Genomic DNA, 22878 nt, shown 5'->3' with positions numbered 1-22878 from the left:
ATTGATAGCTTATTAAGTTAGACCCATCTTAATACAAAAGACAGGCATTTAATATTCATTCAGAAGAACAAAACAGGATTAGAAAGGAGTCATCTAGTAATTATACATGCTGATGGATTACTGTGATAAACATCAGAGACCCACGTTCACAGCCATCAAGCACATCTGACATAGCATCTCCCTGTAGTCAGGCAGCTGGCCAGCTCATGTCTTGGGCGAGTGCAAGCCTTAGAGATGCAAGCTACATTCTAAAGGGAGTGAAGCAGCCATGTTGGTTAAGGTCAGGACTCTGAAGCAGGCAACTAACAACATCTGGCTCTTTTCTATGAAAGTACTTCTATTTAAACAGTGTAAGTGAAAGCCGCTCCCTCGCCGCCGCCCCCCCCCCCCGCCCCCCAGACCTCACTATTTTTTCATTGTAGTCCTAATAAGCCCTAATTAAAAGTCTTTACTTTTGATTTAAAAGAAAAAAAAATTCCTTTAGGAACTACTATTTTTTAAAGCACAAGGCAAGGTAAAATGTAACAATGCTAAAGATCAGAGATTGGCAAACTTTTTCTGTAAAGGACCAGAGAGTAAAGATGTTAGACTTTGTGGGCTATAAGGGCTCTGTCACAACTGTTCAATTCTGCTAGGGTAGTGCAAAAGTAGTCCTAGATAATATGTAAACAAATGAGCCCATGTTCCAATAAAACTTTATAAAAACAAGCAGTGAGCCACACTTTGCTGACCCTAGCTAACATAGATAATCCAGAAGCATATTGGTGTTTGACTTCAGAATGCATATGGCTCTTCTACCTTCACAGGGATCAACTAAGCCTCATACCAACCCTAGGATAGTGGACATATGCTCTTCTCGTTCACTGATTTGTGTGAATTTACCAAAAATTGGCTTGAGTTAGGAAAACAAGCTCTGAGCATGGAGGAAAGTTACTTTGTATGAAGAAATGTTTCCATGACAGAATGAAGTCTGTTAGCTTAATTAATTAGCCCAAATTAATTAGTTTACTCTAACCATATATCCTCTTACCCCACCTTAGTTTCCTCCTCCCCAGTTTATCCGCTTTCCTCCCAAGGTATGCTTTTTCTAGACAATACTGGCTCAAAACCATCCAGGGGAAAAAGACAGGAATGTTGTTCTTTTAATCTTAAACACAAAATTAGTATAAATGACTCACCAGCTCCCTCTTACGTTTATGTTCACCTTTTACATCATAAAGGTAATAGACATGGAAAAATTTTATGGGTAAGAATAACACATTGTTACTATACCCTACTATTATCAGAGAAGAATAAAAAGAGGACAGCATTTTCATTTTTATAGTTGAGGAAAGTTTAGGCCAAGGAAATCAAATGATGGTACATAATCACAAGGCAGAACTGGAAACTTCTAGCTAATCCAGAACTTCCTCTCTTGCTGCTCCTCAGTCAAGGCAGAGCCAGATTAGCACCATTTCAGAATCACTTAGTAAGTTTCTTTCGTTAGTAGTCACCTTGCTTCTAGCTGTTCTGACACATCAGGAAGGAAAACTGAACCAAGCAACTTTAAGTTACTACCTTTATCTTATAAAGGGTAGAGGTAGTTAAAAGGCATATTTGGCAGACTTTATTTTAGGGAGTGCTGAGCAATTTCTTACCACATATCTGTAAGCATGGATGTGGTAAGAATGGGCTATAGGATCTAAGACAGAGTAAACCTGAAGAGACCTAACACTAAACTAGCTGAGAGCCGAGCTCAAAAATTAAATAAGTCTGACATTATATGCAAATGAACTAGCTGCCATAACAGAGTCTGTCAGTTGCTAAAGGTATGCTACAGTAAAATATGAAAATATTTACACTACAAGAAAAAGTCAGTAGGTAAACATTGCCTTCAAGTCAGAAATTTATAAAAATACTTTTCCAAGAATATCTAGTGCCACCTACTGGATTTACATCAAAAAGCTAAGGCAGACTGATTTACAGTTATGTTGGCCACAGAGCTTTCTGCACCCTCAGATAGCAATTGCAAACTGATTTTGAGATATCCCTTGTATCATTCAAATTCTTGCTTCACAAACCCAAAGCGATCAGATTTTCTCTACTTCGTGCACAATACTCACAATCTTCTATATATTCTACACACGTACTTTTCTCCTCTGATAACGGAAGAAGTATAGTGGACCCTTGAGCAACCCAGAGGTTAGGGCCACCAAAAATCCACATATAACCTGACACCCTACCCCCCACCAGAAGTGACTACTAATAGCCTACTCTTTACCAGAAGCCATACCGATAATATAAGCAGTCAATTCACATATATTTTGCATGTTACATGTATTATACACTGTAAGCTTACAAAAAAGCAAGTTAGAGAAAAGAAAAGGTTAAGAAAATCATCAAGGAAGAGAAAATATACATTCACAGTACTGTATGTATTTATTGAAAAAAATCCAAGTATAAACGGACCCATGCAAGTGTTGTTCAAGGATCAGCTGTACTTCTGAATAAGCTCAAACCGTGAACTGTGGCTTGGGTCTTACTTCTTCTCACTCTCATGACCTCGTTCCATGTAATACTCCATAACCCTAATGCAGGTTCCCCATTGCACCTTCAACCCCTCTGCCCTATTAGAAGCCACCCACTGGAATGTAAAGATTCTCGAGTCTCTTTGATCTTATTTAAATGCCAACCAAACTCTTCTCTCACCTTATACAGCTCTGCAGGCACCACACTCTCTTTGCCCTTTGCAGCCAAATGTGGTTTCAAAGAGCTGCTGATGCTTTCATTCCTCCCCTCCCACCCTGTTCATAACCGTCTGCAATCTAGGTTTGTGCTCTGCCTTGTAAAAGAGTCCCATGGTCTCTGCTAGGTCCTGAGCTAACTTAACCACTCACTCCCTCTTTCAGATTCTCTCTTCCTCAGCAGCCATGACATACCACCTCCCCCACTAGGCTCCTTTGCGAGCTTCTCTTTCTGGATCTGTGCTTTAAATGTGAGTGTTCCTCCGGTTCTGCTTTGCTCAACTTCCCTGCACTTCAATCACTATCGCTCAACCAAAATTCCTCTCTTGAGCTTCAAACCCCGATCTTTGGAGGTACCTAAAATTCAAATTGTTGGAAACTTAATTCATCCCACCTTCCCACCTGGGGTGGGGACTGACTGGTAGGAAGGAACTTTCTAGGGCAATATTCTGCATCTTAATAGAAATTTGGGTTACAGAGATGTATGCATGTGTCAAAACTCAGGGATGTACACTTAATATTTGGAAGAACATGTTAATGTCTACAATATACTTTAAAATTCTTCCCCCCCAAATATATTTTCAGCAGTGGCCAGAGGGATAGCTGGAAGGATGGCTAGGTAGTAGATACATGATAAAGCAAGGACAGTAAAACATGTTAAGGGCACAATCTAGATGGTGGATATATGGGTGCTCGTTGTAAAATTCTATCAACATTGCTGTATATCTGCAATTTTCCACAATAAAATTTGGGGGGCAAAAAACTTTCTACCCAAACATGCACACTTGCTCCTCCCCCAAGATCCCTGATCTTAGTGGCATCACTGCCACCCAACAAGTTGTACAAGGCAGGGATGAAGGCGACATTCTTGCTTCTGCTTTCCACACCCTACGTCACACAGCCAAACCACTGGGTCTGCCCTTCCTCCTGCTTCATCTCTCCTGGCACACCTCACGGCCAGGCCCCATCACCTCTCTTGGAGTCTCCTCACTAGTCTTCTTCAGGGTCGCCAGTCTCCAACCTCCTTCCCACACGTCAGGCAAATGGCTTTTCTAAACCTCAAATCTGATGTTATTCCTCTGCTTAAAATCCTGCCAGTGAACCTCACTGGCTTCGAGATAAAAGTCCAAATTCTTTCAGAGGCCCTTTAACACCTGGCCCCATCTCCCCTAACCACACTGTCCGCAATTGCTCTCCTCACTGTCCCTCCTGCCCATAGACACTCACACCCTAAGCACCGGCTGAAATACCTGCTGCTGTCTGTGTCATCCTTTTCCGTCCTGGTGAGAGAGGGAAGGGCCCTCCAGGCCATCGTACATGCTCTTCCCCTTACCTGGAGCACTTCTTCCTCCTCTTTCTCCTTGTCTAACTTACTCGGCAACTTACCAGTTACTTCTTCCAGTGGTTTCCTTAAGGCCCTGTACCCATACTTCAGACCTGCTGTCCCATCAATGACCCCCATGCACACCAAGCTCCCACTTTTTACAGTGCTGTATTGCACTTGGCAGTTTACTTGTACTTCCCCCTACTACACTAAAAGTTTCTCAGGGGAAGATTATTTCTCGTGGCCTATTAGATTCCAATTCCAGCACAGTGACTGGCATATAGCAGACATGCAACAAGTCTTTACTGAACCAATTTATCACTTAATCACATGGGTTTTCATTCCTATGCGAAACCAAGTCTATACTTCACAACATGAAAAAAAGGAAAACATAGAGTAAGTGATGTTACTTACTAGAAAACCTCTTTCTTCAACACTTGAATTCACTTGACATTTTATTTTTAAATAAATATGACCTTCCAAGGGACATAAAAAGGGTACCTGTGAAGACAGAGGGTAAATTATTTGCAAAAGTTTCACTGTGATTTTTTTTCTTGATAAAACATGTATAAATCATGAATAAAAAATATTATGCCTTGAAAGCACAGTATTTTCTAAAATTGGAATATAAAAGAGGTGGCCAAAAGGCCACTGGTTCCTTAGCAACAAATGCTTTTGGAGAATAAATTCATTCAAGGTAGAGTTTGATAAAAACAGAACCCTCAGTCCCAAGTTAATGCAATAAAGAAAAGACAGATTTAAGCAGAGAATACATGTGCTTACCCATTCTCCATCAACAGAATATACTCGACTGGTAAGTTAATATAATACATTATTACTCAGCAATAAAGAATAGTGAGCTTCAGAAATGGAAAAGCTGATCCTCAAATTCATATGGAATTGTAATTATTAATTATTAATAACCAAAACAGTCTTGAAAAGGAAGAACAAAATTGGAGGAATCATACTTCCCAACTTCAAAATTTAATCCAAAGCTATAGTAAGCAAGGGGTGCCTGGGTGGCTCAGTCGGTTAAGCGTCCAACTTCAGCTCAGGTCACGATCTGGCGGTCCGTGAGTTCGAGCCCCGCGTCGGGCTCTGTGCTGACTGCTCAGAGCCTGGAGCCTGTTTCAGATTCTGTGTCTCCCTCTCTCTCTGACCCTCCCCCGTTCATGCTCTGTCTCTCTCTGTCTCAAAAATAAATAAACATTAAAAAAAAAATCAAAGCTACACTAATCAAAAAACAGTGTGGTAAGGGTATAAGGAAGATATAGACCAAAGGAACAGAATTGAGAGTCGAGAAATAAACCCATACAGCTATGGCCAATTGATTTTCAACAGGGGTACCAAGACCTTTCAATGAGGAAAGAGCAGTCTTGTAAACAAATGGTGCTGGGAAACTGGGTATCTACATCCAAGAGTGAAGTTGGTTCCCTACCTCATCATATACCAAAATTATCATATACCATTACCTAAAATGGCTCAATGACTTAAATATAACAGCTAAAACCATAAAACTCTTAGAAGAAAACATAGGAGTAAATCTTCATGATCATTGATTTGGCAATAGATTCTCAGATATGACACCAAAGCATGAGTAACAATAGCAACACCAAAATACATAAATCAGACTTTATCAATATTGAAAGCTTTTCAGAGGTTTCTCCAAAAAAAATTAAAAATAGAACTACCACATAATCAAACAGGTATTTATCTAAAAGAATAAGAAACCAATTTGACAATAAATTATATTTTTAAAAAACAGCAAGAGAATTAGAAAAAAATGAATAAACAAATAAAAATAAAAACAGATTCTCAAGGGATGCGTACACCCCCATGTTCACTACAGCATTCTCCACAACAGCCAAGAGGTGCACACAACCTAAACGTCCATCAACAGATGAATGGATACAGACAATATGATGCTGAATCCTTTCTCCCCACTCCTGAATATGAGAACTACTCTAGGCCACGCAGATCTTGTTCTTTTCAAAGTATGAAGTTTGTCTTCCAGGCTCTGAAATTCCCCCGCATGTGTTCTCTTCTGTGCCCTAACCCATAGCCCCATACTTTGCACAGCAGATCCTTGAGGTCAACTATCATGTCTTTTCCATGTTGGTTCCCATAGCCCACTGCCAAATTCTATTCAGGCATTTGACAAATGTTTGCTAAAAGAATACTGTTTGGCCAAGTAAGTACCCAGAATTTTCCTATTAAGAAGGAAGGAAGTAAGGAGAAAGAAAAGAAAAGAAAAGAAAAGAAAAGAAAAGAAAAGAAAAGAAAAGAAAAGAAAAGAAAAAAGGAGAAAATGTAGCACACAGGTAACCCCTGGCTTTTCAAAAGTCTGCCCACTTCACTTGTACAAAAGACCTACGTTAGTACCTGTTTTTTGCTAACTGAAAGAAATCCAAAGAGGATGTTCGCTTTTATGAAAAAAGGCAAAAAGCAAAAAGAGCATTCAGCATTTGTTTTGCAGGTGGCTGTGATGGAGGCAGCATGCACCCCTAAACAGCAAGAGTGGCACCAGTTCTTTCCTGGGGACCACACTCAGTATCTCAGCATCAAGCCACCATGGCTCTGACCTGTGTCTGTGGGAACCTGTGCTTTGTTTTGATTTATTTTGTGCACCTGTTAGCAAATGTGTCCTAGGGTATCAGAAAATCCTGAGAGAAGCTACTTTTGAGTGTAAAAAGCTTCTTTTGAGTGTAAGGTTAGTTTCCAACAATTCAGTCCTCCAATACAATAAAGATAAAGTAATGGGAGAATTCTTAGCCAAAAAGGACAGATTTCAACAGACTAATTCCATGAGATAAACCTCTAATTTTTTGAATTTAAAAGGCATCCAAAATGTAGAATCAAAACATCAGGTATCTCATGATCCTTTTTGTTATAAATTCCCTCATTTTTTTCTTTTCCGTATTGTCAGCTATAAGTTCCTCAGGCTCTCAGTGCTAATTAATAGAATCTCACGTTGAACCCAGAGAATGCTGCCGGTAAAAAGAATCTCCGAAAAATGAGAAGAAAATGTTCACCCTTTCTCTACAGCTATGAAAAGTTGACAATATTCTTGGTCAGAAGCTTGTCCTGATGAGTGAATTGAGAATATTCACAAAAGGGTCAATATTCCTACCCCCTGTGGAATGTAGAAACCTGTGAAAATGTATGATCCTATTCGGTTTTCTACTTAACAAAGGGGTCTTTGAAGATATTCTCACTTCAAAGATTATTGTTAAGAGCTATAAAATGTAACTTACAACCAGGGTGGCTGTAATTTTTCATAAAGTGGGAGATCTCTGAGAGAAAGGGGAACTGTTAATAATTATACTGGCCCAATGGGCAGACACCAGGACTAGGATAGCTTTGGGTACAGCAGAACACACCTAATCACTCCTCCTATAACCTTGAAATTCTACAATGCCAACTGGTTGTCTTACTTCACATTTGTTTGCCCCACCGCTATGTAAATTGCCATCTCTATTTCCAGTAGGGTGTAAATACCTATGAGGTTTCTTTAAGTCAAAAGATGAGCTGTGGGATGTCCTTTTCTCTTTATCCGTGAAAGTGTAATAAAATCTATGACTATTTCGGATTCTCTATTCAAAGAAAAGACTTGAGAGCCTGTGACTCATGGAGATTCATAATTTAAATTCCAGGATGCCAGACTTAACCTCAAATAAGAAGGCAATTGCTATCAGTGGTCTCCTAAATCTACAGAGCAAACAGTCTGGGTTAACCTCAACAGGAATTCCACTCTGAAGGTGACCTAAGAGAGAACCTTTATGACTGCTGTTGTCACGGCACCAATAAAATAAGCAAACACTCACTTTATATCGCTGGTATCTGATTGGATATGGGTCACTTGTCTATTTTCTCAAAGTCAATTAAATAGGATTATTATAGGAGTATAAAAGTCTTCCATTTTTCTCACCAATTTAAAGAACATCTAAACTTTACTATTTTAAATATTCTTCTACATCAACTATAAACTACTGGAACAAATATTTGCTTCCCCTTGCCACTCACAAAAGCATGTGATTGTATTTGATTCAGAAAGAGATTTTAGAGTATTAGACACAACCAAATTGAGTGATTTGATTTTGTGCTCAATCATGTGGTTGGCTATTTAAGACATAATTTCAAAGATATTAAAAGAATGAAAATATCGGCATTTTTTTAATTTGTAAGGGTGATATTTTGAATTAAAATGGCACCCAAAACATTTCTCAAGACCAGTCTATATTTAACATACCTCATTGAAATCTCTTTCATTTTAAAGATTAACAAAATCTCTTACACGTGTAGAAATTGGCACTTTGTAAATTTCTATATACCCACAGAATGTCTGCAATTGATATTTGCAAGGAAATTAAAAATCCTAAAAAAAACCTGTAAAACATATGATTATACTCAGTACAATTTTAGTGTTAAACACACTTTAATTTCAAAGTCACTGAACAAAGCATCATCTACATAGCAATAATCCTATTAGCCAATTGAGACCACTTTTATAAACATCAACAGTAGCTCTTTCAATATAGGGGAGGTCAACAATACTGAATACATTTTAGTTTTAGTTATTAATTTGGTATTTTAGTACACATAAAATCAAAGCTGAAGTGACTATGGAATCTTAAAGAATTGTAACATAAAAAAAGAATATAGAAGAAAAGACCAAGTACCAAACATGCATGAAAAAAATAAGAGGACTGTCAAAGAGAGCTTTAAAGAATTATGAGAGTAAAGAAAAAGACACCCATCTGCAAGACTCTAAAGAAAGAATAATGTACATCGTGTCCTTAATTATTTAAAATAACCAAGAATACATGAGAGTGGTTAGTGAAATGAATACATTTGAGCCAAAAATTAAGGATTGATTTTTTAAGCTCATTAGTTTCAAGCAAAGAAAATATGGCAACCTTTTCCTGGAACATATAGCCCAGTAGCTCTCGCTCTTTTACATCATAATTTATCTAAAACACACAAAATAAAAGACCCAAGATCACTCAATTTGTTAAACTACCTGAATTACTAAATAAAGAGTTATATAAAGTTTTAAAAATTAACATGTTAAGATAAAATACATATGCATTAACAACAATCAAAATTTCAAAGGTAGTCTGTTTTATGTCTATCAACTAAAAGAAAAATGTTTCATAGAATTTTAAAGTTGGATTGTTTTAATCTAACCTAATATTCTCCGCTGGGAAAACAAGATCCTGGAGAAATGAGTTGACTTTGCTCCATGTTAAAAAGGAAATTACTAGCAGGGCCAACATGAGGAACCAGGCCTCCTAATTTTTATATTTCCTCACTTCCATATTCTGACTAGGAAAATCTCTTAAAATATTTAAAAATACCTCTGTATTATACCACAGGTGTCAGCCCAAAGACCAAAGTTTGCCACTAGTTCTCCCACTCTTTAAAATGGTCTTGTTGGCTATTTTAAAAGTTTAGTCATATCACCTTATGGTGAAAAAGCACTCAATAGCGACAGAACGCAGATCTGAATGATGAAGCTTTTAATTTGGGGAGGAAAGTATGGGAAAGAAATCCCTTAGATTCATGAGTACTTTTCTAAGAAATTAACCTATCTTTCCCTGTCTTGTCAAAACTAAATCTATAAAATAGTATTCATTTCAAAGTACTGGTTCAAATGGGCAAGTTATTATGGTTAAAACTGTAAGCTTAACATGCAAGAAGTAATACATACTTGTGTGGTCAGAAGTAACATTTAGAATAAATCACTATACACTACTTTGAAGATTTAACTATTAAGAGATGAGAGAGAAATACTTCCAACATCAAGAATGTAGGTTTAAAATACTTGAAAGTGTTGGGGCATTTCTACTGACCTAATTTGTCTAAAAGTTAATAAATAAATACATTTGGGTTACCTTGTCCAGAGCAAATTTAGTGTTTCCTACTGAAGATAATGACAGTATGTAAGACCCAACAAGGGCAAAGTTGCTGGTACGCACAGCATGGAGACCACCTGGACTGGCCATGACTGGAGAGAAAGGAAATGAAGGTGAGTCCAGAGTGATTTTTGCAAGTATAAGTAACAATTCTTCACCTCACCCCAAAAGAATTAAAACAAGTCATCACAGAGAAAACTGCCATTTTCCTCCATTTTTAAAAAATGAAAAAAAAACTGTTAAGTACTTTACATTAACTTAGGTGAGGCAGTATAGACACTCCTTATCATTCCTTTGGGATGGCTGTATGTTTAAGACACAGAACTTAAAAATGTGCACATAAAACTTTTCCTAAAAACAAAAACAACAACAAAAAAAGCAATTTTCCTAAAAGAGATGTGAAAAGACTTCATTGCTCTAGTCTAGGATAATATAATTAGCAGCAGAGACTATATCTGCAGTTTTTCTTAGTTACCCTCTTGTGCCAAGAAGAGACCAGAAGCCCAAAGGAAGGACTAAAACCAGCTCCATCCTAATCCCCTTTGGAAAACTCAGGCCTAAAGCCATTCTAGAGAATGCCTTTCACAACTTCCTGGGAACTAGAAAGATGCTTTTCTGACACGATACAATGCCAGTCATGATCAGCAAAGTTAAATGAGGTCAAGTCCACAGTGTGGAAAGCACAAAACCAATCTATAGAACAACAGAAGTTGGGGTGAAGAGTGATGCCACTGGCTGCAGCTATGGCCAGGTGACTTGCTATCATATGGTACTGCCTGCTAGAGCCTATATAACGTGATGCCTGGCAGCCCATGGTGACATCTGACAGCATGCTATTCTGCCCAGCCATCTTATGTGTTACCAGAAACCACACCGAAAATATTATTCAAAGGAGACTAAGGTGCACGCTCATCAGGACGCCTGTGTGCATAAAGCACGTGTGTGGTTGCTTAGCTCATTTACTGACTCTAGTGTTGGAAATAGTTCAAGATCCACTCACCTGAAGAATGAAGGCTGCTCTTCTAAAACAAAAGCGGTGTAAAGAAGAAACACAAGTTATTTCCTTTATTCGATACAAAGATTTAGATATTAAACAGTAAACTCTCTAATACTGCAAAAGCTACATTTCAGAAAATATTATCTTTTCCTCTTTAAATAATCAGATGTTTTGGGGCGCCTGGGTGGCGCAGTCGGTTAAGCGTCCGACTTCAGCCAGGTCACGATCTCGCGGTCCGTGAGTTCGAGCCCCGCATCAGGCTCTGGGCTGATGGCTCAGAGCCTGGAGCCTGTTTCCCATTCTGTGTCTCCCTCTCTCTCTGCCCCTCCCCCGTTCATGCTCTGTCTCTCTCTGTCCCAAAAATAAATAAACGTTGAAAAAAAAAAAAAAAACTTTAAAAAAAAAAAAAAATAATAATCAGATGTTTCTCCCCAGTAGTATATTTTAAAGATTTCCACAGTGCTAAGAGTTTAGAAATGGTTAACCAATTTACAATCGTGTGTGAAAAATGAAAATTTCTCAAGGGAGCTAAATTTTTTAAGATTTACTTACTGTGGTTATAGATGTGAGAAGTCGCTTTGGAGTAATAGCCTAGAAGAAAAGGTAACAGTATATTTACTGCTAAACATTAAGATTCAGAGCTTAAAACTAACCAACCTTGAGATACTCCCACATAGAAAATAATTCTTAAATGTGAATACATTTATACTTGAGTCCTCTATTAAGGCTTTCTCCATATTGTCATTCCTGTTTTCGTTGGAGCTAAAGTAAAATTCTTCTAAGTGATGTTAGAAAAAGCACTAAAGACCAAAGACTGGGAAGGCTAAATACCACCCTACAAGTTCTCATGGCTTATGCCCGCACAAGTACTGGTGAACCAAGAACTTGGTGAGGCAAGAGCTCAGAGGAAAGGCTTGAGAAACATTTAAACAGGTTATAAAAGCTGGTTGTCAAATAAATGTAGAGAAATTAAAAACTGATATATGTATTATCTCTGATGATGATCCTTTTCTTGGGTTTTTCCTTCTCACCTTGGACTTGTGTGCCTTTTTCTTCTTATCAGGGCCTGAGAGTTCTTTCTTTTGTACCTACACACAAACCCAAAGCATAATTAGTTTAAGATCTAATATGTCTAAGAAAAACATAATATTGGTTATTTTACAAAGCTTTCACTGCTTACCAAGCTGTAAACTTCAATATTTATTTCAAAGTCATTGGACACATCTTGCCTGGGAAGATAAATCGTTAAATAAAACTGTAAGGAAAACACACACTTATGCCATTAAAAATGATGCCACTAATATTGTTACATGATGCTGAGAGTAAAGGAATTCACAGTGTTTTTAACTACAGGCAGTAGTTACAAACCATTAAAGAACATAAAAATTGGTAAGAAAAGTCTACTTTTACTATAATACAAGTCAAATAGTTTCTTCAGTATTTTACAATTCAAGGTCTTTAATAAACAATTTTTTTCTAGCTGGATTTTGACTCTGTATTTTCAAAATAAATTTGTGACACAATACATCTTTTCACCAAGTTGGAATATTAAGTACATTATAAGATTTAAAGCACATAAATAAAATATTAAGGTCTAGATCTTATACATATGTTTATATTTACTTATTTTTTTTTTTATTTTTGAGAGAGAGAGAGTAGAGGAGGGGCAGAGGGAGGGAGACACAGAATCCAAAGCAGGCTCTAAGATCCAAGCTGTCTGCACAGAGCCCAGCATGGGGCCCGAACTCGTGAACTGTGAGATCATGACCTGAGCTCAAGTCAGATGCTCAGCTGACTGAGCCACCCAGGTACCCCTGTATGTATTAATTTATATAATATATAATATAGACCTTAATTATATTATGCATGTATTTATGTTTTATGTATATGTCAAAACATTAAATACATATATTCACATGGACGAAATGTGCTACACAATGGAAAGAAAGAAATACCAGAAACATGTAAAAGATTTAAACCAACAAATTGAAACAGTTATTTGTCCACATGAGAAGGAACATACTGTATTTCAAAGACTATACATTCCATCTGTACTAACTCCATTAAAAGAAAATGTGTTTGAACCAGCAAAAGCATAATTTACTTACAGAGTAAATGTAGTAGGGAATGTCAGAGCATCACCATTAAGAGAATTTGAAGTACATGCTAATGGTGTGGCTACCATATTTTCAGCTCCTGCTTTTAGTATAATTAAGAAATAGTAATTTGCTGCATCTGCAAAAGGTAATCACATTACATAATAAGCACAAGCAAAATCAGATTTAGCTAATCAGCATTCTGGAAAACCAAAGGAATAAAGTAATACTGTGACTAATTTATATAATGTATGTAAAAATTACTAAAATCAACTTTCTAGACACAAAAAGCTAAGTAAGACATATAAGCAGTCATAATCATCCTCAATAAGCATCAGGCAAGATCTCTTCCTATTATTTATGTGAACTGAAATAATGCCACTCCATAATCCCTCAATTTCTGCTGACTTTGTATTTTACCTATTGACTAATTCTTTAGCTGACAGTATATTCCTCAAAAAGAAAATTAGGGTTTATTATTGCAAAAATAAAATACTACATTTCTGTGAAAGTTACTTAGAGATAAATTCTAATAAAAACATAAACTGTTCCTTCACTATCTGTCATTGAATACCCACATATTCAAGGTACATACTATGTTACCAATAGATTTCTTCCACACCACATCCAAATCAGACAACAGCAATAATCAGAACCTAAATCACCTCCTCCCTACAATGATGCTTCAACTTTTAAAGATCTCCATTCTTTCTTTTCCCTGTACCTCAAATTCACTTCTCACCTATGTCTAGCCCTCCTTTCCCTCAGAGAAAGGTCCATGCAAATGAAAATTGAAAGGAATCTTAAGATAACTTCACCAAAATTTAATGAAACTTTATTAAGCTTGCTATAATTACCCTGCCCTGTTTTCAGATCCTGGTGCCATACTCTCCTTTACCCACGTTGCTATGATTTTTCGTAGAATACGTTTATACTTATTCAATCTACAGTGACAAAGGCGATACAGTTTCAATAGAACCATCTTCACTGTGGTGGTGATCTTCACCTCTACAACCAATCATTCAAGATTTGGGGGATGGGTTTAAAACAGAAAAGAATAAGTAAAATAGGTTCTCTTAGATGTCCCCATACTTTCCACAAATTAAATAATGAAAGTTGAGTGATCTGCCGTGTCAAGATCATCTCATCTTAGGAAATACTTCATGCTCGAAGCTATGTTTAACCAGCCCTGCTTTCAGTTAGAGCCATGTCTGTCACCATGTGGATCAGCAACCACATATGAAATTTTCCCTTGGTTATTTTTACGCACAGATCTTCCATCAAAGAACTAAAGGCCCAAGATACAAGCTGCACATTCTTTTGCATGCTCTACTTGCTCACATTTGCATCATTCCTGCCTCGGTAAGTTCATAATTTAACATAGGATCTAGAAGCGGTGAAAATAAAAATCACCATACCTGGTTTCTGAACTGTACCACAGACAAAATCTGCTTTTAGAGGCAAGCGGATTTCTGACAAAGTAACTGATCCCTTGGATGCGACAAATTCACTTGGGGATATGGGACCAGCCTTGTTCTTCCTCTGGGGCCCTTCGTTCTTCAATTTATTCAACTCATCAGTCAAAAGTGTTCTCTTCTCAGCTATGTAAAAATATGCAATGTCACAAATATTAAAACTGCATCTGTCTCTAGATGAGACCGATTCAAGAAAATGCACTGATGCGGCAAATGTACGTAAGATCAAAGACAAGATCAGTACTTCTTTGTACAAGCAGGTGGTGGGTGGTTGGGTAAAACCTTGACTGCTCATCCGTTTACCAAATCTTTATAATTTAATGCTTGAACTTGCAGCCAGTTTTCTTGTATGGTATAATCTCTCCACCCTAACATGCCCTGTCATCTGCCACTACACATACACAACAAAGTTCACAGACTTTTTTAGCTACGTGTAGATAGCCAGGTGCGGAGACAAGTGAGAGAGAGAGAGAGAGAGAGACATTCATATATTCATTTTTCGCATACTTCAAAACTGCATTTCTTCAACTGCATTCCAATTCCTTTCACCTTTCATGCAAACTACATTTTATTTTACATGTAGTGTATTCACAAATGTTATAAGAAACAAACAAACAGAAACACAGATCAACTAAAACAGAAAAAGCCCTTTCTTTAAAACAGAGATTTCTAACTATCCTGGACAAAATAAGTCTTTCCTGATTTGGAATTCTGTTGGAATGGTTTCAGGTGTATCACACGTACTAGCAATGAGGAGAAGTCTTTCTGCTTCAGCTTCTTCTAGTGACCCTTTTCCGTGATCTTCATCAACACAGCAGTTAAGAGCCTGGCTGGCTTGATAGATTACTGTCTGCTGCATATTTATTTCATTATTGAGTTCCTAGGGAAACCAATGAAACGAGAAAAAAGAACTCACATTTTTTTTTTATCACCATTTTCACTTTATTTAAAACTTCAGTTTTAACTAATCCTGTTGGATAATTTCCAAAATATCCAGAGAGTGAAGTCAAAATGAAATTGTTTCACTGTTCAAGTGTCTGGACTATGCACCAAAAACATTCAACACGCTATAAAAATTACACTATAAACATTCTTATGAAAAGACTTTCAACTCATACTGAATAAAAATTATACTCGCGGCTATGTTCGACAAAGTAAAGATGTAGAAATTATCTGATTCATTTTATTTAAATTACACGTATGTTGCACATGACTTCCTTAGCATCAAAGAACCTCTAAGAGCAAAATGAAAGTTATACTTTAAGGATATTTATGACAAACATGTTTAAATGTTTCAGCTATATCAAACAAGCTTCCAACCTGCCCAACAAAGAGGACCTTTCTCAAGTTACAATGAATTCAAGAGTGATTTACTGAGCTCCAGTGTGTCAGACACTGTTCTACTCACTCAGGGTATGGAGATGAATAAGGCTGGGCCCTTGTCCTTAAGGAGTGTACGATCTAGTACAGAAAACATTCCAAGTCTCCTTTCCACGGAAGTACATACCTGCATTTTCTGTTTGATGTTCACTTGACCAGGAAAGGCATTCTTTTTCTCATCCAACTTCGAAGTAACATCTTCCTTCCGAACAATCACTTGCTTTATTGAAGGACGTTCTGTTTCTTTGAATCTTTGAGATCTGTACGCATCAATGCTTCAGGAAATAAGGTATACTCTATCAGAAATCCAGCAACACCTTGAGCACTCTCTTTTAGTGAACATGTGGAAAATGCCATTTGGTAAAAGAGAGGCTGACAAAAGTCATTCGCAAGTTTTATACAGGTGAATTATTAATAACATTATAAGTTATAAATCTAAACTATGACCCTTAGTGACTGAATGCCTTTTGAAAACATGCTTACCTATAAAGAAGATCACGATCTTCAGAACCAATGCTATCACCTGACTCAGCTCGAGGAACACGGGTTCTTTGGAATTTCCCTGGCTTTGGACTTTCATCACTTACGCTGGAATCTTTCAATTCCAATCGAGGTGAGGAAACTAAACTCTGCAGTGAAGCACATCAGGTATTAGTAGATTTTATGGATGACACTGATTCTAAGTGATAACTCTGAGGAATTGAATAAATGCTCTATTATTAGGAAATGAAGATCCAATAAGTCAGCTGATTTATGATGCATCATAAAAACAAAGGCAAACTAAAAAATAAGTTCCCTAAATAGTAAATGAATAAAAGTTCAAAGACAGCTAAAACCGGCACTTATAACTCTCTTAAAAACTTTTTCTAATTCAATCAATTTCTCAAACTGTAGCTATTCAATTTAGGGTGATAGCTAAAAACAATAGTTGGCTCTCAATAAATGTTGTCTGTCTGGTGCTATGTACTAATATACTAGTGATTTAATATTCATATTAACCCCATGATATAGGCACTACTTTTAACCTCACTTAACAGGTGAGGGAACTGTGGCAAAGAGGTTAAATAACCCGGCCAATAAACAGCCAATGGCAAAGCCAGGATTTGAGCCCAAATGTCTGACCTTTTAAACCATGTCACAGTTTGCATTTTATCCAGGGTCACAGGAAACCACTGAAGCATTTTAAGCTCTCTTTTATGAGAACTGACATCAGACTTCCAGCATCCCCCTGGCTACAGAGTGCCAAATCCCCATGTACCAACTCAAACAAAAGGGGATCTCGTGATTGCTGTTTCTTTGTGTCCCGGGCCTGTTGACATTTAATCTTTTCTTACCTCCGGACTTACCACACCAACGGTCTGTGCTAACGGAGCAAGCAAAGACATGGAGGAGATGTTCAGTGCATCTTCCTGTTCTTCAGCGCTTTCTGCTTCTGCGTGGTCCATCTCCTCTTGGCTCTTTTCCATGTCCAGCTCACCTTCCACCAGGACATCACTGAAGATGTCATTAATTACTTTTGAACTATTGATATCATCGTCATCATCCACACTCATCTCAGTTTCACGTACCACTTCTGAAAAAGATTTCAGGAGGTGATTCTGTGACTCAGACCTTTAAGAATTAAAGGGATAGCAGAGCAGACCTAACGTTCACGTGCTTACTAAATAAACAGCAAAGCAGTGAAAGTTGGAACTGTCAAAAGCTGACTAAACACTTTGGATTTAAGAAAGAATATTAACTAAGAATGCGAACAACAAGATAATAGCCAGAAACTTCAGACTTAAAAAAAAATGTTCTTTCGAGTAACTCTTTTTGTTTTTTGGGGAATGCCTTTTCACATGGCTGTCAATAATAGGAAAATATTAACAGCACTTAAGGCAGGGTTCCCAAATAACCTTCAAGAACCACTAACCTCCCTAACAGTATATAAAGAGTGTGGAAGGGCAATACATTTCCTTTCCCTATGAAAGTGAGTGATAGCTTTAATCAGATTTTCACAGGGATCTGTGACCTAAGATAACTGTTAACAGTGCTATCTCTTTGTGGAAGCTAGAATATTTCCTAGTGAAAAAAAGAGAGAAGGGTGCCTAGGTGGCTCAGCCGGTTAAGTGTCCGACTTCAGCTCAGGTCATAAACTCGTGGTTTGTGAGTTCAAGCCCCATGTTGGGCTCTATGCTGACAGCTCAGAGCCTGGAGCCTACTTTGGATTCTGTGTCTCCGCCCCCCCCCCCCCCCCCCCGCCTCATTCTCTCCCTCTCTCTCTCTCAAAAATAAATAAAGACATTAAAAATTTTTTAAAAAGAGAGAGAAAGAGGAGCGCCTGGGTGGCTCAGTCGGTTAAGTGCCTGACTCTTGGTTTCAGCTCACGTCACGCATGATCCCACAGTTTCATGGGTTTGAGCCCCACATCTCTGCACTGGCAGCACAGAGCCTGCTTGGGATTCTCCCTCTCTCTCCGCCCCTCCCCTGCTCACTCTGTCTCTGTCTCTCTCAAAATAAATAAGCTTAAATATATTCTTTAAAAAAAGAGAATATTACAGAATCATGAGACATTTTGAAATATAGAACATTATATATTTGAATATGTGCTTCTACCAATATATTATATCTTATAGTGAGTTCAGAATTAATAGGAAATAAAGCATAAAAACCAACCAGTCTGCTGCTCAACCTTTGGGTCTGATGTTACTTTTAAAGACTTATCCTCTTCTAAAAACAATGTGATTTTCAAAGGGCTAGACTTCGTCATTTTACGTTCAGTGAAACCTAAAAAAAAATTTTAAGAAAAACCATATTACTGTATGTAGGAACCTAGAATTTTTCAGTTAAGATATGTTTTGTATTCTTTTTTCTGATCATAAAACTATGCATTTCAGATCTAAAAATGTATAGAGAATCCCCCAAGGCAACTGTCCTCTCTTAACGTTCCCGTCTCTCTTCCTCCCCAACAAGAGAAAGGGGACACCAGTATTACCAGGCTATTTGTCCTTCCAATTCCCCTGTATGTATGCAAATGTTATATCCTTTTGTTATATCAGAAGGTCGTCATACTATGCATGCATTTTATTTTTCACTTTTTAGAAAAAAGTGTCAATAAGAACACTTCATAAGCTAGCAATAGAAGGAAACTGAAACTACCTCAACAGAATATAGGCCACAAATGAAAAGCCACTGGCTAACATGATACTCAGTAGTGAAAAACCGAAAGCTTTTCCTTTAAGATCATGAACAAGACAAGGATGCCCACTCTCACCACTTCTATTCAGCATAGTTTTGGAAGTCCTAGTCAGAGAAAATAGGCACAAAAAAGAAATAAAAAGCATCAAGATTTGAAAAGGAGAAGTAAAATTACCTCTGTTTATAGATAGTATGATATTATATGTAGAAAACACTATAAACATTCCACAAAAAATCCTGTTAGAATAAGCAAATTAAGCAAAGATGTAGAATATAAAATCAACACACAAAAATCACTTGCATTTCTGAACACTAACAAAAAAAAATCTGAAAGGGAAATTGAGAAAACAATCCCATTTACAACAGCATCAAAAAGAATAAAATACTTAGGAAAAAACCTAACCAAGGAGGTGACATAATTGTCCACTGAAAGCTGCAAAACATTGCTTAAAAACATTAAATAAGGCACAAATAGCTGGAAAGACACCCTATGATCATGGATTGGAAGACTTAATAGTGTCAAGATGTCAATAGTACTGAAACCAATCTACAGATTCAATGCATTCTCATCAAAATCCCAGTAGCATTTTTTAGAGAAACAGAAAAGTCCATCCTAAAATTCGTATGGAGCTTCAATTCAATAAATCTTGAATATACAAAATACCTTTGAAAAAGAACAAAATTAGAAGACTGATGTATCCAGATTTCCAAACATATTATAAAACTATAGTAATCAAAACAGTATGGCACAAACACAGACCAAGGGAACAAGAACAGAGAGCCACAAAAGAAAACCTCACATGTATGGTCAAATGATTTTTGACAATGCTGCCAAGATGATTTAGTGAGGAAAGGACAGTCTCTTCAACAAATGAGGCTGGGAAAACTGGATATGCACATGCAAAAAATGAAGTTGGAACCTTATCTGATACCATATACAAAATTATCTCACAGTAGATTAAACACTTAATTGTAAGACTCAAAACCATAAAGCTCCTAAACATAGGAAAACATCCATGACAATGGATTTTTCAGTTTCTTGGGTGTGACACCAAAAGCACAGGCCACAAAAGCACAAGCAGACAAATGGGACTACATCAAATTTAAAAACTTTTGTGCATCAAAGGATACATTCAACAGAGTTGAAAAGTCAACCTACAGAATGGGGGAACATATTTGTAAATTGTGTATCTGATAAGAGGTTAATATATGGAATATATAACTATAACTCAACAACAAAAATAAAATACCCTGATTAGAAAATGAGCAAAGAACTTGAACAGACATTTCTCCAAAGATGATATACAAATAGCCAACAAGCATATGAAAAGATGCTCAACACCACTAATTATAAAAGAAATGGAAATCAAAATCACAATGAGCTATCACCTCACACCCTAAAGGATGGCTACTATAAAAAAACAAAACAAAACAAAAAAACAGAAAATAACAAGTGTTGGCAAGGATGCGGGAAAATTGGAATCCTTATGCAGTGTTGGTAAGATTGTAAAATGGTGTGACTGCCACAGAAAATAGTATAATTATTCCTCAAAATACTTAAAATAGATCCACTATATGATCTAGCAATCCCACTTCTGGGTATATATCAAAAGAATTCCAAGCAGAGTTTCAAGGAGAAATTTGCATACCCAGCACTATTCACGATAACCAAGAGATGGAAATGACCAAAATACCCATTGATAGACAATGGATAAACAAAATGTACATATACACAACGGAGTACTATTCAGCCTTAAAAAGGAAGGAAATGCTGTCACAAGTTACAACATGGATAAACCTTGAGGACATTAAGCTAAATTAAATAAGCTAGTTACAAAAAGAAAAATACTATATGATTCCACTTATAGGACGTTTCTAAAGTAGTCAAATTCATAGAGACAGAAAGCAGAATGGTGGCTACCGAGGGCTGCAGAGAGGAAGAAACGGAGAGTGCCTGTTTAATGGGTACAGTTTCAGTTCTACAAGATGAAAAGGTTCTGGAGATCTGTTCTGCAACGATGTGAATATACTTAAAACTACTACTACTTAAAAACTGTTAGGATGGTGAATTTTAGTAATGTGTTTTTCACCAGACTTAAAAAAAAAAAACTAAAATGTTTAAGTGTCTCTGACGTATTAAATGTCATTACATACAAAGTTATCTTATTCTTTTAAGCAGCTACATAATATTTGAGGACATGGATTTAGCATAATTTATTTAAACAGTTTTCTACTGATGGACATTGAGGTCATTTACACCTTATTACTAACAGTGCTACAATTCATCTCTTTGTATATACATCTTTGCACACTAGTTTTAAGAAGTCAACTTGTAGAAACACTTGTAGAGGAGCTAAATTAAAGAGCATGCACACTTTACAATTCAACAGATATTACTGAATCTTTCCCAAAAAAAAACAAAACAAAAACAGAGTGGTAGTAATTTATCCTCCCATCAAGAGCATGAGTCCTGAGTCTGGAAAGAGAACTATGGAAGAAGCATATTGCATGGCTGAACATTAAAGAATGAGTAGAAATAAAGACATTAATCTATCTTTTTACATTGAAGCAGTATTTCCGTTTTCCAATGCAATTTCCAAAACTCCAGTAGACTGAAAGCTACATATAAGTGGAGGAGAAGTGGAAAATGCTGACCTGTAGGTTCTGTGCTGGAAGGTTTTCCTGGTGTTTGATTTTCTGTCACCTTTTCCGTTACTGGAAGCGATGGGGTATTTGAAACAGCTTGGTGTTTTTTGAGGGGAGTGTTCTGACAGTGAATTTCCTGCAGAAAGGAAATGAAGATTTTATTTCTCAAAACTATAGATTTTTTTGTCTATTTTTACATGTTATTAAATGAAACAAACACAAATCATTCTTTTATATAAGCTTCCTCAGAACAAAACAATGTATGTGAAAGGTCCCAGCCATGTTTAGATCACAAGAAGCCCTCAGTGCTGGTTCATTATTCTTGGTAATTCCCAGTACGTACAACTTTTAACAGACTAGGAGGCAGGAATGAAAATTCACATCAGAGTAGTTTTAGATAAACTGATTTAAGTGAAATCCACACAGAGAAAAGTAATTCCCCATATGTCACTTATCTCCTCCCACACCTATAAAATCTACTGACAGTTCCTGCATCAGGATTCCCCGAAATGGTTACTCAGGAGTAAAAGGCCAAGAAAACAAAGAACCAAAAACAGATCTGAAAAGAAGGAAAGAAAAAGAAAAAACAGGAAATCCCTCTGAGTCTTTTTTTAATCATTTATAAAGGCAATGAAGAGAAACATTCATTGTTTCGGAAAAGGCTTTATGATTAAAGCAATAGTAGAAATAATCAAGTAAGAATAAGAATAACAGCAACTAATGCTTAGTAGAGCCTCATTTGTGCCAGTCACCTTTCCAAGCACTTGGCATTGCCTCCCTGAGTCCTCCCAATAACCCTGTAAGTTAGGTGCTACTACCTCCCTTTTACAGATGAGAAGACCGAGACACAGACGAGTTCAGCAACTTGCACACTCGGCTAGTAACTGGCAGGGCCAGTTTACAAACCTACACATTCTTATTCCCGATGTAATTTCAGACCGTGTTGTCTCTCGAATTAGAAGAAGCTTCTGATGCACGAACACAGGGTAAACTATCGAATGCTGTGCTGCAGACGTGGCTCTCTTGTGAAGGCAGGACTTCCCTACAATATTCTGTAATAAAGGTGGTTCTCTCCCCTAGACCCTGACGGCATGAGGGACAGCCCCTCTCCAGTCTCTAACACTAATTCCAAGCTCTCAGTAATC

The 22878-nt window shown here is 37.1% G+C and overlaps 1 protein-coding gene across 1 annotated transcript in view; it reads right to left on the bottom strand.

Annotated features, from left to right (window-relative positions):
* ANLN (anillin, actin binding protein) overlaps positions 1 to 22878 on the bottom strand; it is a 47199-nt gene that overhangs the window by 4183 nt on the left and 20138 nt on the right. Inside the window, exons 8-21 of the mRNA XM_047096954.1 lie at positions 21743 to 21869; positions 18566 to 18676; positions 17245 to 17483; positions 16394 to 16539; positions 16038 to 16185; positions 15275 to 15410; positions 14474 to 14656; positions 13068 to 13194; positions 12140 to 12188; positions 11991 to 12047; positions 11512 to 11550; positions 10963 to 10984; positions 9942 to 10054; positions 4462 to 4548 (exon numbers count right to left, since the gene is read on the bottom strand). Coding sequence (XP_046952910.1) covers positions 4462 to 4548; positions 9942 to 10054; positions 10963 to 10984; positions 11512 to 11550; positions 11991 to 12047; positions 12140 to 12188; positions 13068 to 13194; positions 14474 to 14656; positions 15275 to 15410; positions 16038 to 16185; positions 16394 to 16539; positions 17245 to 17483; positions 18566 to 18676; positions 21743 to 21869 — 1584 coding nt within the window. The remainder of the gene's footprint in view (positions 1 to 4461; positions 4549 to 9941; positions 10055 to 10962; positions 10985 to 11511; positions 11551 to 11990; positions 12048 to 12139; positions 12189 to 13067; positions 13195 to 14473; positions 14657 to 15274; positions 15411 to 16037; positions 16186 to 16393; positions 16540 to 17244; positions 17484 to 18565; positions 18677 to 21742; positions 21870 to 22878) is intronic.

Source organism: Lynx rufus, unplaced genomic scaffold (assembly GCF_022079265.1).
Source record: "Lynx rufus isolate CCGP_SWC_20201006 ecotype Redwood Valley unplaced genomic scaffold, mLynRuf1.p SCAF_4, whole genome shotgun sequence".
NCBI classification, from domain to species: Eukaryota; Metazoa; Chordata; class Mammalia; order Carnivora; family Felidae; genus Lynx; species Lynx rufus.
Note: the sequence above shows the minus strand (reverse complement) of the source record. Positions and strands in the feature narration are given on the sequence as shown.